Source organism: Molossus molossus, unplaced genomic scaffold (genome assembly GCF_014108415.1).
Source record: "Molossus molossus isolate mMolMol1 unplaced genomic scaffold, mMolMol1.p scaffold_m16_p_4, whole genome shotgun sequence".
NCBI lineage: Eukaryota > Metazoa > Chordata > Mammalia > Chiroptera > Molossidae > Molossus > Molossus molossus.
The window spans coordinates 74,347,467-74,364,258 of NW_023425377.1; the positions used below are offsets into that span (position 1 = coordinate 74,347,467).

At 43.9% G+C, this 16,792-nt stretch overlaps 1 protein-coding gene and 1 pseudogene across 5 annotated transcripts in view; both read left to right on the plus strand.

Moving 5' to 3' along the window:
- The first annotated feature begins 4,323 nt into the window (after window positions 1–4,323).
- The window catches only part of DNMT1 (DNA methyltransferase 1), a 54,263-nt gene continuing 41,794 nt past the window's right edge, over window positions 4,324–16,792 (plus strand). For 2 of the 5 annotated variants that reach the window (XM_036281803.1, XM_036281804.1), the window contains exons 1-6: window positions 4,324–4,418; window positions 12,667–12,703; window positions 13,405–13,512; window positions 13,704–13,923; window positions 14,569–14,644; window positions 15,929–16,007. In XM_036281803.1, coding sequence (XP_036137696.1) covers window positions 4,339–4,418; window positions 12,667–12,703; window positions 13,405–13,512; window positions 13,704–13,923; window positions 14,569–14,644; window positions 15,929–16,007 — 600 coding nt within the window. In that variant the 5' untranslated portion in view covers window positions 4,324–4,338. Of the gene's footprint in view, window positions 4,419–12,666; window positions 12,704–13,404; window positions 13,513–13,703; window positions 13,924–14,568; window positions 14,645–15,928; window positions 16,008–16,792 lie in introns of those variants that run through there. The other 3 variants (XM_036281806.1, XM_036281807.1, XM_036281805.1) reach the window with 2 other exon arrangements.
- On the plus strand, window positions 12,782–12,954 carry LOC118616727 (annotated as a pseudogene).

Consider the following 16,792-nt stretch of genomic DNA (forward strand, 5'->3'; position numbering starts at 1 on the left):
AATAGGCCAGGCTCTTTTGTAACATATCCTAGGCCATGGGAAAAGGGGTCCTGGTATTTCTTAATGCTTCCTAAGAATTACTTTTTAAAATTTTTTTCTTTATTTTTAGAGAGGGAAAGAGATAGAAACATTGATGAGAGAAAACATCGATTGGCCACTTCCTGCATGCCCTCCACTGGGGGTTTGGCCCACAGTCTGGGCATGTGCCCTGACTGGGAATTGAACCGGTGATCTCTTGGCACATGGGTTGATGTTCAACCACCGAGCCGCACTGGCCGTGCAAGAATTAAATAATTCCTCTCAAGAGCCTAATACAGTACATAAATGCTGATTAAATATTAAATTAATGGCTATTAACTTTAGTCCTACTGATATTTCAGTCCTCCAGGATCTTGCCATGTGTGAGTAACCAGGTCCACTTCTGGCCACGTGGACCCCTCCCCACCAGCTGTTGTGGAAATTAAGTTTATGTATGTGTTTATAAACACATTCACTTATAAATTTTGTAATACAAAAATGTAAAACTATACCATACTTTTTAACTCTGTTCTGGTACTTTTTTTGTTATGACAGATAAAGTACTCTTAAAAAAACAAACAAAAAAACAACAACTCAGCCTTACCTTATTGTTTATATTTTATTGTGGTAAAAAACATAGTATTTACCATCTACAATATTTATGTACAGTATTATACATACTGTATATCATACAGTACAGTATTATACATACTGTATATCATACAGTACAGTATTAACCACATGCACTTTGTTGTGCAACAGGTCTCTGGCACTTGTTCATCTTGTAAAACTGAAACTGTTTCTATTGAACAACTTCCCCTTTCCCCACTCCCACTAGACTCTGGTAATCCCATAGTTCTTTCTCTACCTAAGAGTTTGACTATCTGTTATACCTCTAATAAGTGGAATCATACAGAATTTGCCTTTTCGGACTAGCTTATTTCACTTACCATAATGACCTCAAGGTCCATCCAGGTTATTTCGAAGGGCAGAATTTCCTTTTCTTTAAATTTTATTTTAATAACCTTGAATAATCACCGTATTTGAGAAAAATAATTACAAAAATCATTTGTTTAAAACCCTTTAAAACTCTACATTGGTTGAATTGACTGTTACAATAAAGATAGAAATATTGAGTTTTGACAACTTGTTCAAGAATTCTATTTTTTCTTTTGTTGTTGTTGGTGGTGTTTTTTTGTTTTCTGGTACGTGCCCCTAGCGGGAAACTAATCTGGGACTCTCTGGTCCGCAGGCTGATGCTCCAACCACTGAGCCAAACCAGCCAGGGCGTTGGTGGTGTTTTATTGTTGACACTATTACAGATATCCCCCATTTCCCCTCCTTTGCTTACCTCCACCTAGCCCCCACACCTGGCACCCCTTCCCTGGCCTTCACCACTCTTTTGTCTATGTCTGTGGGTTATGTATAAGTTCTTTGGCTAATCCCTTCACTTTCTTTCACTTAGTCCCTCCACACCCCTCCCTCTGACATTTGTCAGTCTGTTCAATGTATCAATCCATGTCTCTGGTTCCATTCAGCTAGTCAGTTTATCCTGTTCATTAGATTCCACACATAAACGAAACCACATGATACCCGTCCTTCTTTGGCCCATGCCACCTAGCACAAAAATCTCCAGGTCCATCCATGTTGTCACAAAGGGTAAGAGTTCCCTCCCTTCTACAGCTGTGCTGAAAATAATATTAATAATATATTACGGTGGATAATATTCCATTGTATGTATATGCCACATTTTCTTTATTCATATATCTATCAGTGGACATTTGTGTTTCCACCTCTTGGCTACTGTGAATAATGCTGCTACAATCAAGCTGGGTATGCAAATATCTCTTTGAGATCCTGTTTTCAGTTCTTCTGAATATATACCCAGAAGTAAGATTGCTGGATCATATGGTAGTTCTATTTTTATTTTATTTTTTGAGGAACTTCCACACTTTTCTATAGCTGCTGCATCATTTTACATTTCTACCAATAGTGCACATGGGCTCCAAACTCCACATCTTTGTCATATTTTATATTGTTTTTTGGATAATGGCCTTCCTAAGGAATGTGAGATGATTTCTCATTGTGGTTTGACTGGCATTTCCTTGATGATTAGTGATGTTGAACATCTTTTCATATGCTTGTTGATCATTTGTGTATCTTCTATTTCAAATGAATTTGAAATGTGTATTAAAATCCTCTGCCCATTTTTATTGTTAATCCTCACCTGAGGCCCTGGCTGGTTTTGCTCAGTAGTTAGAGTGTTGGCCTGAGACCAGAGAGTCCTGGGTTTGGTTCCCGCTGAGGGCACGTACCTCGGTTGCAGTTTGTCCTCAGCCCCGGTAACGGGGGCCGTGTGGATGGCAGCCATTCGATGTGTCTCTCTCTCACATCGATGTTTCTCTCTCTCTCTCTCTCTCTTCCTCTCTCTCTCCCTCCTGCCCAATCTGAAGATAAATGCAAAAATGTCCTTGGGTGAGGATACATTTTTGCATTTATCTTCAGATAAAGTGGGGGTGGGGGAGAGAAACATTGATGTGGGAGAAACACACTGAGTGGTTGCCACCCACACAACCCCAACCAGGGCTGGGGACAAACTGCAACCAAGGTACATGCCCTCCACGGGAACTGAACCAGGGACTCTCAGTCCACAGGCTGATGCTCTAACCGCTGAGCCAAACTGGCCAGGGCACCACTGATATTTTTTTAGAGATAGTGGGGGGGAGAGAGAGAGAGAGAGAGAGACCCAAAAACAAAAAAATAAATAAATGTGAGAGACACATCAATTCATTGCCCTGCCTCACGAGCCCTGGACTAAACTTGCAACCCTTCAGTCCTAGGCGGATGCTCTAATCACTGAGCCAAATCAGTCAGGGCCCTTTGCCCATTTTTTAATTGGGTTATTTTTCTCAGTTGTAGGAGTTCTTTATATATTCTAGATGTTAACTCCTTATGGCATATACAGATTAAAAATATTTTCTCCCATTCCATAGGTTGCTGTTTTACTTTGTTGATTGATTCCTTTGCGGTGCACAAATTAAGTTTGATATAGTCCCATCGGTCTAAGCTTCTATTGTTTGTGCTTTTGGTATCATATTCAAGAAATCATTGCCAGTCCAGTGTTGTGAAGCTATCTCCTACATTTTCTTCTAGGAGTTCTATAGTTTTAGGCCTTAACATTTAGGTTTTTAATCCATTTTGAGTTAATTTTATTTATTTATTTACTTATTTATTAATTTATTTTTATCCTCACCTGAGAACATTTTTCCATTTTTTGTTCAGACAGAGCGGGAGGGAGAGAGAAGAGAGAGGGAGAAACATTAACGTGAAAGGGACACATCCAGCGGTCGCCACCCGAATGACCCAAACAGGGCCGGGGACAAACCGCAACCGAGGTACGCGCCCTTAGCGGGAACCCAACCGGGTCTCTCTGGATTGCAGATGCTCTAACCGCTGAGCCAAACCCGCCAGGGCTCTGGTGCTTTTTTTAAACATACAGGTTGTCGAACTGGCCTGGGCCTCCCTAAACTGTGAGATCTTTGGTCCTAATTACATATTTTATGCATCCTAAAGATTTTCTGGAGTAGGTACTATTAGCACCCCCCCTTTTAAAAAAACTTTTCTTTATTGATTTTAGAGTGGAAGGGAGAGGGAGAGAGATGGAAACCTGGATGCAAGAGAACATCTATTGGCCGCCTCCTGCATGCCCCCCACTGGGGATTTGGCCCACAACCTGGGCATGTGCCCTGACCAGGGATAGAACTGGAGATCTCTTGGTGCATGGGTCCATGCTCAACCACTGAGCCACACCTGCTGGGCTATTAACCCCTTTTTATAGATGAGGAAACTAAGGCTGGATCCAGATGACCTGCCCAAGGTCCTTATAGGGAGCAAATAGGTGGAGGTGGCATTGGGACTGAGATCTTGTACTCAAGGCCTGCATGCTTGAACCCTGTGGGGATTCTCCTTTTTTGATCCCTAGCATGCTGTAAAGAATGAACGAATGACTGTTTCAGGCAAAAAGCTTAGGAGAAAACGGTGGATCTTGGACAAGCCCACTGCTCTGCACAGGGGTGCACACCCACCTTGCGCATGCGCGCACCCCACCCCCACCCCCCCAACTCCCCAACCCGCTCAGGGCAGGCTCCACTCCTGCTGCTCGCAACTGGTACAGGCTCTCTGAGCATGGTACGTCCCGCCTTCCCCTGTGCCCGGGCTGGGGTGGTACGCGCCACCAGTGCTCACAGCCCCTCCCTTTTGATTTCCGCGCGAAAAGCCAGAGCTGCCTGTGCTGCCGACACCTCTGCTACAGCTTCCGAGATGCCTGCCCGCACCGCCCCGGCCCGGGTGCCCACGCTGGCCTCCCGGGCCATCTCACTGCCGGACGATGTCCGCAGGCGGTAGGTGCTGCAGGGGGCCGCGAACTCCGTGGGATGGCATGGCGCTGGGAGTGGAGGGGTTGCTTCCCCTCTGGGTAGCCCCTAGCTGCCGCTGACAGCCGGGGCGCGCATGCGTGGGGTGGCGCAGCGGCGGTTGGCGCGCGCAGGGTGGGACTTCCTGTCGCGCGCGTCTTGGGCAGTTTGGCGCCAAAATGGGCCAAGGCCCCTCGTAGTTCCCTCGTCACTAGAAACTTGGGGTCTCCTCTGACCTCAGAGTAGAGCAAACTACAAGTTGGCTTCGGGAATCCCTTTCCCAGAACAGCTGCAGGCCCGGCTCCTGCCTCCGGCTTGGTCGCACAGGAAGTGGACTGCCCACGGCCTTAGGACACCACTTGGCCGGGCACTTTGGCCTCCACTTCCGGTGCACGCTGCGGGGTTCGAGGGGCCTGGCCAGCCTGGTCTCTGGGGGTGTTCCAGGGGACACTCTTGGCGTTCCCCCACCAACATCCCGATGGCGACCACCAGAGACAGACGTCGTCGGTCGGGGCCCGGGCGCGGCCGTCTCAGGTTTGCGAGTCCCATCTTTTTTGGGGGGGGGGGCACCCTGCATCTCCCAACTGCCGGGGAAGTCGTATTCTGGAAGAAACTTACCACGCAGCAAGGGTCAGGGCTTAGGTAGCATGAAGACTGAATGGGTTTTTCTAGTAGATCTGCTCCTGGGTGGGCACCAAGGAGATCTTGCTGGGAGAACTGGTTGCAGTTTCTAGCATGTGTCTGGGGTGGGGGTGGGGTGGGGAAAGGGAGTGAAGTGCGGCGGCTAATGTCAGGGACAGCTATAGAAATTCTGTGCGCATTAGTGGGTGGCAAGACCAGTGCATTTTGTTCGTGAAGGACACCGATTTCACACCTGAAAACTTGGCACACCTCAATTGGAATACTAGTCACAGAACCCTTGCCCAGGCCAGAACACTTCCAATCGGAAGCGAATCCGACTTTGCCATTTTCCTATTTCCCTTGTGTTTGTTTCCTATGGTTGTGCCTGGCCAGTTCTGATTTGGGGATTTGAGGGTGGAGAATGTGTGTGTTAGGGGTATTTGGGTCTTCTTGCCAGGTGTTTAAAGTTTCTACCACTTTGCCCTGGCCAAGTGTCTCAGTTGGTTGGAGCATAGTCCACACCAAAAGGCTGTGGGCTCCATTCCCCATCAGGGCATATTCCTAGGTTTCATGGTTAGATCGGTCAGGGCACATCCAGGAGGCAACCTATGGATATTTCTCTCACATCGGTGTTTCTCTTCTCTCTAAAAATCAATTAAGAAGACATCCTCAAGTGAGGATGAAACAAAAGTTCCAGCCCTGGACGGTTTGGCTTAGCGGTTAGAACTTTGGCCTGCGGACCAGAGTCCCGGGTTCGGTTCCGCTAAGGACACGTACCTCGGTACCTCGGTTGCAGTGTGCCCCCAGCCCCGATTGGGTCGTGTGGGTGGCAACCACTCGATGTGTCTGTCACATCTATGTTTTTCTCTCTCTTCCTCTCTCCCTCCCGCTTTATCTGAAGATAAATGCAAAAGTGTCCTCCGGTGAGGATAAAAAAAAAGTTCAGCCACCCGAGGACAATTTTCCATTTTTTTGTTCAGAGTGGGAGGGAGAGAGAGGAAGAGAGAGAAAGAGAGAAACATCGATGTGAAAGGGACACATCGAGTGGCTGCCACCCACACGACCAACCAGGGCTGGGGACAGACTGCAACCGAGGAACGCGCCGTTAGCGGGAACCCAACGGGGTCTCTCTGGACCGCAGGCGGATGCCCTAACTGCTGAGCCAAACTGGCCAGGGCTCCAGCCACTTTTTAAGCACAGTTAGAAGGGGTGTGATTTTGAGGAATCTGTATCTCTATTCCCCTCCCCCCAAGGTATATCATGACTTAAAATGGAAATGGAATTATGAAAATCTCTGGCTTCATGATGTTAGACCCAATACAGAGACTTTGGGGTACAGCCCCGCCTTCTTTACTCTGATGGTGAGAACTCGACCTCCATTGATTTATTTATGACCTTGGGCAAATGTCATAAACAACCTACATCTGTAGACTGAGGTTATTACTATGCATTGTAAAGTGGTACTGGAATAAATGAGAGTAAGCCTGACACAAAAGACCCATGTGTTAGCATTGTATTGGCTGATCTCACTGGCTCAGGGGTTTCATTGGACCAGATCACTGTTTTGTTTGGCTGAATTTGAATGTTAGGTGAGTGTTACAATCTCATTTACTCTAGGTTCCATATTACTTTGAACTAGAATTGCCTACTGTAGGTATGGAGTTTTAGATTTCTGCTTTAGACCATGTGATAGACATTGAAATTGTCAGCTTATGAGATCTTCTCAAAAGTTTTTCTTACATTTTGAATTTCTATTATTTTTTTGTCCTTACCTGAGGATGTTTATGCATCTATCTTCAGACAGTGGGAGGGAGAAAGGGAGGAAGAGAGAGAGAGAAACATTGATGTGACAGAGACACACTGAGTGGCTGCCTCCCACATGACCCCAACCGGAGCCGGGGACAAACTGCAACCGAGGTATATGCCCTTAGCGGGAACTGAACCCGGGACTCTCTGGTCAGTGGGCTGAAGCTCTAACTGCTGAGCCAGACTGGCCAGGGCCCACATTTTGAATTTTAGTGTGCAAAATACACAAACATGACATTCAACACTCTCTTAAACTTAGATTTGTAAAAGCAGGTAAAGCTCTAGATTTGTAAAAGCAGGTAAAGCTCTTCTTGATTAACAAAAATTAGACACAAGTAATCTATAATATGACAGGAGTTTAAGTCCATTAGAATACTCTAGGAGCAAAGTTTAGGCCTGGTCCTTATTCAGGCATTTCTGTCACTTTTGCTAACATGTTTATATGGCAGCTTCTTTTTATTTTTATCCTCACCCGAGGACTCTTTTTTTTTTTTCCATTTATCTTCAGATAGAGCAGGAAGGAGAGAGGGAGGAAGAGAGAAACATCGATGTGAGAGAGACACATTGACTGGCTGCCACCCACAGGACCTCAGCTGGGGCCGGGAACAAACTGCAACCGAGGTACATGCCCTTAGCAGGAACTGAACACAGGACTCTCTGGTCCGTGGACCGACGCTCTAACTGCTGAGCCAAACCGGCCAGGGCTGGCAGCTTCTTTTTAAATGTGCATATATAGTTAGTTCCATTACATATGTAATGATACTTCAAAGTATTTTCAGAGTTTGGTCTTTAACTCTTTACTGAAGTATTATTTACTCTAAGTCTTCTAAAAATCATGCCTTTCAGGACAAGCCACATTTTTCCACTTGATTTTTCTTACTCGGCCCAAGCTGCCATCATTTGTACTGAAAAGTGGCAGTCTTCCACTTGTCTTCCTATTGCCCCTCAGGTTTGTTTTCTGTAAGTGGAAACCGATATATTTTTTTTTTTTTTTATCCTTACCCGAGGACATTTTTCCATTCTTTGTTCAGGTAGAGTGGGAGGGAGAGAGAGGAAGAGAGAGAGAAACATCAACGTGAAAGGGACACATCGAGTGGTTGCCACCCGCACGACCAACCAGGGCCGGGGACAAACTGCAACCAAGGTACGTGCCCTTAGCGGGAACCGAACCTGGGTCTCTCTGGACCGCAGGCCGACGCTCTAACTGCTGAGCCAAACCGACCAGGGCCGATCTTTTCTTTCTTTCTTTCTTTTTTTTTTAAATCCTCACCAAGGATATTTTCCCATTTATCTTAAGATGGAGGTGCAGGTTAGAGAAATTAATGTGAGAGAGACACGTTGATTGGTTGCCTCCCTGAGGACCCTGACCAGGGCTGGGGACAGAACGGCAACTGAGATATGTGGCCTTGACTAGACTCAAACCCAAGACTCTTTGGTCCACGGGCTGACGCTCCAGCTGCTGAGCCAAACCAGCCAGGGTGGAAACTGGTCTTACAACATTAGGTGGATCCAGTGGTTTTCCTGCTTCTTTTCCCTGCCCCCCACTGCCTAGTTGCACTTGGCCTGAAGTCTAGAATTTCTGTCCATTTGCATGAGTCATCTTGTGTTCTTCTCACAAGCCACACAGGTCTTCTTTTAGGTTCTCAGGGCCTGAGACCATGCAGAGTGACCGATGTGAGGCTGGGCTCTACCTACCCCTTCCCCAAAGGGGCTCTGTCCCTTCATCCTTAAGATTGTGCTGAGAAAGACAGCATTCTTTCCTCCTACATTGGAGAAGGGTGTTGAATTCTGTTAGTGCACCTCACATGCTGCCTTGCAACCCTGGAGTTGATGTGTTGTCAGTGCATGTTTTCCTTATTCATTGTATCCGCAGCTTGATGTACAGTAAACTCTCAAAGGCTTGCATGCCAAAATTGCTCCTTTAATGAAGCCTGTGTTTACACAAACACACAAAGCCTGTGTTTACAAATGATTCTAGCAACCTTCACACAACTCTGATTAGCCTTTGTAATTATATCAGCTTTCGTTCTTTTTTTATTTTTTCCTCACCCGAGGACATTTTTGCATTTATCGATGTGAGAAAGACACATCAAGTGGTTGCCACCCACATGACCCCAACCGGGGCTGGGGACAAACTGCAACTGAGGTACGTGCCCTTAGCGGGAACTGAACCTGGGACTCTGATCCACGAGCAGATGCTCTAACCGCTGAACCAAACTTGCCAGGGCTATATCAGCTTTCTTATGTGCTAGTCATTTTGTGATTAGATTAAGCCGGATCTTGAAGTTCTCAACCAGTTTCATGGCTCCTGCTGAGTGTATGTATTGAATAAGGAAAAACTGACTTTTCTAGTTCTCCCCTGCAGTAGGATTCTAGAGGTGCTGACCACTGAGTTTCAAATCCCACCCTGCCACTTGCCAGCTGTGTGGCTAACCTCTTGGTGCTTTATCTGTAAAATGGGGTGGAGGTGCTTGTTCTACCAGGGCATTATGCAGACCAACTGAGCTGATAGGTGTAAATGTGATAGAGGGGCACCTGCACAGAAACCTGCAGTGCTTATCACATGGTCAGCTGTATATTTCATTTTCACTAGGAAAGCATACTTTTATTTTAAACGCTCACCCGAGGATATTTTTCCATTTATCTTCAGATAGAGTGGGAGGGAGGGAAGGAGGGAGAGGGAGGAAGAAAAGAGAAACAGCGTGAAAGAAACACATCAATTGGTTGCCTCCTGCAGGACCCTGACCAGCGCCAGGGACCAAACTGCAACCGAGGTACGTGCCCTTGACTGGAATCGAACCCATGACTCTGTTCCGCAGGCTGACGCTCTAACCACGGAGCCAAACCGACCAGGGCTATTTATTTATTTTTCATATATATATATATATATATATATATATATATATATTTAGAGAGAGGAAGGGAGAGCGATAGAAACATCCATGTGAGAGAAACATTAATCAGCCCCTTCCTGCACCCCCCCACTGGAGATTGAGCCCAAAACCCCGGCATATGTCCTGACTGGGAATCAAACTGGGAACTCTCAGTTTATGGGACAACACTCAATCCACTGAGCCACACTGGCTGGGTAGGGGAGCGTAATTTAAAGTACTAACGTACAGATCTTACACTGAGGCAGGCAGTAGCATTGTATATGGTATAGAGATAAGGTATATGCCTGCTTATTCCAAATGATGTCTTTGCCTGGCTTCTTGTAGAATGGTCTGGACTTGCTCTTTTTATTGCCACTTTAGCTTTTGTGCTAGCTGTCCACCCACTCCTCTTGTTTAGGCATTAGTTTTGTTCTTTTTTTTTATCCTCACCCGAGGACATTTTTGCATTTATCTTGAGATAGGGAGGGAGGAAGGAGAGACACATTGAGTGGTTGCCACCCACCCGACCCAATCGGGGCCGCGGACAAACTGCAACTGAGGTACTTGTCCTTAGCGGGAACCGAACCCTGGCCTCTCTGGTCCGCAGGCTGACGCTCCAACCACTGAGCCAAACTGGCCAGGGCTAGGCATTATTTTTTTAAGGTTGTGATGGCATTCTATCTTCTTTCAACTTACTATATTGCTCCTTATTTCTTTTTATCCTTGGCTTTTGTGTTGCTGTCTACTACCAGGGAGCCTCTTTCTTCCTTGATTTCCCCACTTCCTCATCCCCTTTCATTCTTGAACCCTTATCTCTTCCGGTCGTGGGGCTTCTACTTTCAGCAATTGAGGTGCCCACTGGAGATAGATTCCTCTAGTTCTGATGTCTCTGGAGGCTCTGATTTCTAGCTGCTAAATAGCCCTCTGGATAGCTGCTGTTCATTGAAACATCAATTCTAAAATTCATGGCCTATTTACTTTTTCCCCCCACCAAAAAGGTCTGAATTTTTGAAACTATTTATTTTTTCCCCCATCACCATTTATCCCCCAACCCCTCTTCCACTACCTCCCCTGCATACTGTACTCCTTTTCGATTGCTATCACAACAAATTACCATATTTTAGTGGCTTAAATAAAACAAATGTATTATCTTAGTTCTGTATGTCAGAAATCTGGTATGGTTCTCACTAGATTAAAATCAAAGTGTTAGTCTGCATTCCTTTCTAGAGCCTTTAGGGGAGAATCTGTTTTCTACTCTTCCGGGTAGAATTCAGTTTCTCTTCTCTTGCTGGCTCTAAGCTGAAGGTCTTTCTCAGCTTCTAGAGGTGATATATATGTGTGTATATATATATATATATATATATATATATATATATATATATATATATATAGTTTACCCTTGAACAACATGAGGCTTAGGGGCACTGACCCTCTGCACAGTAGAAAATTCACATATAACTTTTGACTCCCCCAAACTTAACTACTAAGTTGTTGCCTGGAATGGAACAGGGCCTGGCATACAGTAGGTACCCACAGATGTGAGTGGCAATTAAAGCTAGAAGCAGGGTCCACAGGCACTTGGAGCAGCCACTGTATAATATTGGTCCAGCAAAGCCTGTTGCCAGCATTTCTGGCCTTGCTGCTAACACTTGCCCCCTGGAAAAGCTCTGTTCCTTCCCTTAGGGCTAGTGACAACTGAGTACCTAGTCTGTGTGGGTGCTGGGTGGGAGGATCCAGAAACATGGAGGCCTAGTCCCTGCCCAGTGTGCTCCTACTCCACTGACTGTTGCTCGCCCAGCTCGTTAGACCTGTTGTAGCCCCACTCATTGCCCACAGTCAGCACCCAGGCTGGGAATAGCCTCTCCATTCACCTCTTTCCTTGATGTCTATTCTTGTGCCTTTATTCTTTTCTCTCTTTCCCCCAAAAAAGGCAAGATAGTAATGTTCAGTAATTAAATCAGACCATGATTTTCCAGCCAGACTCATGACAGTTCTACATTTCTGAATGATTAGGTTCTAAGCATTCCAAAGGGTGAGCTTTTGGGGCAGGTGCCAGCCAAGTCCTCTAACTTCATGCATCTCCCCTGTGTGTGGGTACTCCTGCTGCCTGAATTCCCATATTTCATACATTCCTCATTAGAATGCTGCATTGCTCCACCCCAGCCTTTAGGAATGTTAGCCACCTATTCCCCGCAGCATCCTGTGGCCTTGGTCCGCTCATTCTGACACCAGCCACATTGCGGTTTGCCTTCTTATTGGCTCTTCTCAAATCTACCTGGAGGAAGACCACCTATAGGTCACTTAATTTACAGAAGGACCCAACTCTGACCTGCTTCCTTTCCCAATACCTTTTAAAATTATATATATGGGTGGGCAAAAGTAAGTTTGCCATTATGAGTATGTGAAACAGTTTATTCTTGTATTTATTATTGTATTTATTTGTATTATAGCTGTACACTTACTGTATTGTTATAGAACTCCTGTATCATCTCTTAACCATCATCAGAAAAACTACCCCCCAGAAAGGGACTCATTTCAATCACAAATGATTTCTATTTTGTTGTTGTTAATCCTCACCCGAAGATATCTTTTTCATTGATTTTTAGATAGAGTAGAAGGGAGGGAGGGGGAGAGAGAGAGAGAGAGAGAAACATACATCAATGTGAGAGACACATTGATTGGTTGCCTGGAGATTGAACTGCTGACTCTTCAGTCTGTGGGCTGATATTCTAACCACTGAGCTAAACTGGCCAGGGCCACAGATGATTTCTTAATGTGTAGGCATTACAGTAGGCATTCTAGACATGGAGGGGGTTCTAACACTCATGTAGGTTAAATTTACTTTCAAAGTTCTTTAAAATTATGGTACTAATTCTTACAGGTAAATAAAGTTGCTTAACAAATGTTTTTCGTTTTCCTTTATTTTCTTCCTCTAGGCTCAAAGATTTGGAAAGAGATAGCTTAACAGAAAAGGTAATCTGTACCTTAAAAAATTTTTATTACCAAATGTGATTGACAGATAACATTGTAGCTTGTAAAACGTTTAAACAAATACCTACCTAGCAGAGGAAATACTTACGGGATCAGGAAGGTGATTTTCTGAGGGTGGGCGAGGCTTATTTATCTGTTACACTCTGGATGTGCTAATTCCTGCAGTTTCCCGAATGTGGGAAACTCGACTGCATAATTTATGGAAGTGGGGAACTGCGTTTGCACTATCCCTTGGAAGAAAAATTTAAGTGGAAGCGGCTTTTTTCCATGAAGTTTTGTGATAACTTGGAAATTTTTTTTTATTTAATGTGCTGTGTTAACGTACTGCTAATATTAGTTGACTTTGTAACTTGACAAGTTCCCCAATCTAGGTTCCAAACCATCAATTCTGAACTATAGCTTGTCCTGGTCACACTGTTTTCAAAAGTAGTTTTCTTCTAATACATCAAATGTCTCTGCCTTGCCTCTGATTTTTCCATTTTTTCCCACTCTGGAGATGGTGTGATATGATCTTGATGGAAACATCACCAAAGTGTCTTGGTAAATACTTAAGCTTTTTGGCAGTCAGTGTTGCCTGCCATTCTGTTATTATGTGACCAGGCAGCATAATTGTGTGTATTATAATGTACATTAGTTAGTAGTTTGGGAATTTGGGGACTTCTAATCCTATATCTTTCCCTTAGGAGTGTGTGAAGGAGAAATTGAATCTCTTGCATGAATTTCTGCAAACAGAAATAAAGAATCAGTTATGTGATTTGGAAACTAAATTACATAAAGAAGAATTATCAGAGGTAAGTCAGTTTTCAGTATCCCGTCATCTAGAAAACGTCTCCTTTCATGTAGTGTTTCTGTGACCAGGGAGGCAGAACAATCCCCAGCTCTCCTTGTTTACCTGATAGTTATAAAGGAAATGCGTGTGTTTCCCTATTCTCTGCCACTTGTTTACATTCACTGCTACTTAAATTATCCTTTCCTGCTGTAGGAGGGCTACCTGGCTAAAGTCAAATCCCTTTTAAATAAAGATTTGTCCTTGGAGAACGGAGCTCATGTTTTCAGTCGAGAAGTGAATGGATGTTTAGAAAACGGGAGCCATTCAAGTGGTGAGGACCGAAGAGTTGGAATGGCAGAGGAAAACAAGTCATCCAAACCCACATCCAAACCTTGCACACCCAGGAGAAGCAAGTCTGATGGAGAGACAAAGTGTAAGAGCCCTTAACTCATTTGACCTTGACGGAGACTGTTACCACAAAAGGAAGGGGATAGTCAGACTTGGAATCATAGGTCCTCCTGGGCAATGCTTCCTGGTTTATTTCTTGTGTATACCTCTAACTAGACAGTATACTTCCTAACTAGCTTAGGTATATACGAATCTAAATTTTGTCTTTGACCAAATCTAGAACATTAGATCCCAAAACATGGCTGAGTTTATGAGGTATGAGATAATAGGAACTAATGATACTTATTACTTCTGTTAATATGCCTATTTAAGCTAAACATTTATTCTTAGACTCTTTCCCAGTTTGTAGTCAAAGCAACTCTTCTGGAATCTTTACAAACTAGAGAGCATGGACTTGAGCTCAGGTCCAGCTCCTAGCCACTTCACTTTTTGGTGGCTCCTTGTCTGTTTCAGGGGTCAGCCCCTCAAATAAGAGCTTGTAAAATGATTCAGCAGACTGGCTGGTAGATGCTAATTGTCCATTTTATCAAGATAGTTGTTGATTAGAACAAGAGGGGAAGGACACTTAATCCTCTGCATTAACTTGGTGATGCTGAAGAACTGCACCTTTGCTGTAAACCTTTTTTATTCATAGTGGCTTTTTATCTTGTTTCATTTTTTCTTTAAACAGCTGAAGTCTCACCTAGCCCCAGGATTACAAGGCAAACTACCAGGCAGACCACCATCACTTCTCATTTCACAAGGGGGTCAGTATACAATGAATTGACAGCTGCCTTTTCTACGGGCCAACTGTTTTGGGTAAAACATATATAGAATTATTAGGATGTAATATGGTACTTCAGATGTACACATTGCATAGGTTTTCATTGTGTGGTTTTGTTCATTAGACATTTACGAACAGCACTTTTTTTACATTCAATATTTTATTTTAGTTTCAGGTATACAGCATGGTGGTTAGACAGTCAAACTTTATAAAGTGTTCCCCCTGATAATTTCTGGTAGCCACCTGGTAATATTACATTTATTATTGACTATATTCTCTATGCTGTATTTTATATCTGTGAACAGCATTTCTGAATACCTCATCTACTTTTACTCTTACTATAGGAAACTTCAAAAAATTAGGATAGTAAAATGAACCCCCAAGTATCCCATCACCTAGTGTCACTGGTTAACAGCTCCTGGCCATCATTTCATGTATACCCCCATACACTCCAACTGGATTACTCCCAAGTGAATTACAACTCCATATATATCTATGTCCCCCAACTGGATTACTTTGAAACAAATCCCAGATATGTCATCTATCCATAAATATTTTGGTAGATGTCTAGGCAATGAGGTCTTTCTTTATGACACATTTTAATTCATATTTTACTATAATTGCTAACATTTAGTTTAAAAGGCAAAACATTATTTTCATGCCTTATAAAGTGTAACAATTCCTTACTATCATACATAGCCAGTGTTCACATTTTCCAGTGTGTGGCAAACAGTGTGTTTGGTTGATTTGTTCCTTAAGCCTTTCAGGTTATAGATTCCTTCTTACATTCTTGCCATTTATTTGAAAAAAATTGGGTCATTTGTTTGTTCGGGTTTCTAGATCTGGCTGACTATATCCTTATGGTGATTAATGTGTTCCCTTATCTCCATTTCTTATGATCTGGTAGCTAGAACTAGAGGCTTGATCAGATTCCAGCTTTGTTTTTAGAGACTTCTTCATAGATGGCTCTGTAGACTTCCATCAGAGGCATGTAATGTCTCTTCTGTGATACCAATAGCCAGTGATCAATGTCTAGATTCATGATTTATTAGGGTTTGCAAAATGGAGATATTCTGAACCTATCACTCAAACAAATATTAAGCTTGGAGCCTCTTTTAACACCTGACAATGAGGGCTCCTTGGAGAGAAGAGGGCATCTATGCCCTGAATCTGCCCTAAAGAGGGTGGGAGGCTTGTAAGTCATTCCATACCCACTGGAGGTCTGGGGTCTGGCCAAGTTAATGGTTGGCTTTACTGTGTTTGATAGCCCTGCCAAACGGAAACCTGAGGAAGACCCTGAAAGAGCCAAATTGGATGATTCTGTCGATGAAGAAGAAAAAGACCAGGTAGGGCTGGCTCTTTAATATTTCTTCACTCTGCCTTTTTTGGGTATATTTGCTGATAATCGTGACTTGATACTTGTCTATCCAAATAGACTTAAGGTGACTGAGAAGGTGTTAGAATGTGTCCCTGGATCCAGGGCAGTGCATAGTTGATCACGGTTAGATCTGAGAGCTCAGCAGGCCCTACCACAAATAAGGCAGCCCCATAACATCACTCTGTTTCTCCTGTCTTCCTACCTCTAGCTGATAAGAGTTATGGCACTCAAACCAGCATATGTGACATGTTTAAAGCATTTGCTTATGATGTCAGATAAGCGCCTTTCCCAAATCTAATTTCTCTGTAAGAGCAGAGAATTCTACAGTTGTTATATGTAGTGTAATAGTGCTTAGACTTCTTAGTTTAGAAAACTGATGGCTTGCTGAAGACCTTTCCTATAGAGAATGTAAATCCTCTGGCTGGTGTGGCTCAGTGGATTGAGCATTGTCTCATGGACTGAGAGGTTCTGGTTCTATTCCTGGTCAGGGCACATACCTGGGTTGTGGACTCGATCCCCAGTAGGGGGTGTGCAGGAGGCAGCTGATCGATGTATGTCTCTCACATCAATGTTTCTATCTCTCCCTCTCTTAAAAAAATTAATAAAAACATATTTTAAAAAAAGTCAATCTTTGGTACCGTCCTATGTGACTTAGGGAGGGCCAGACCTATGTAATACCAATCACACACTATTGATTTTCGTTTCAGTTTTGCCACAGGATTAGCTATGGAAGTTGAAGGGAAATTTATATAG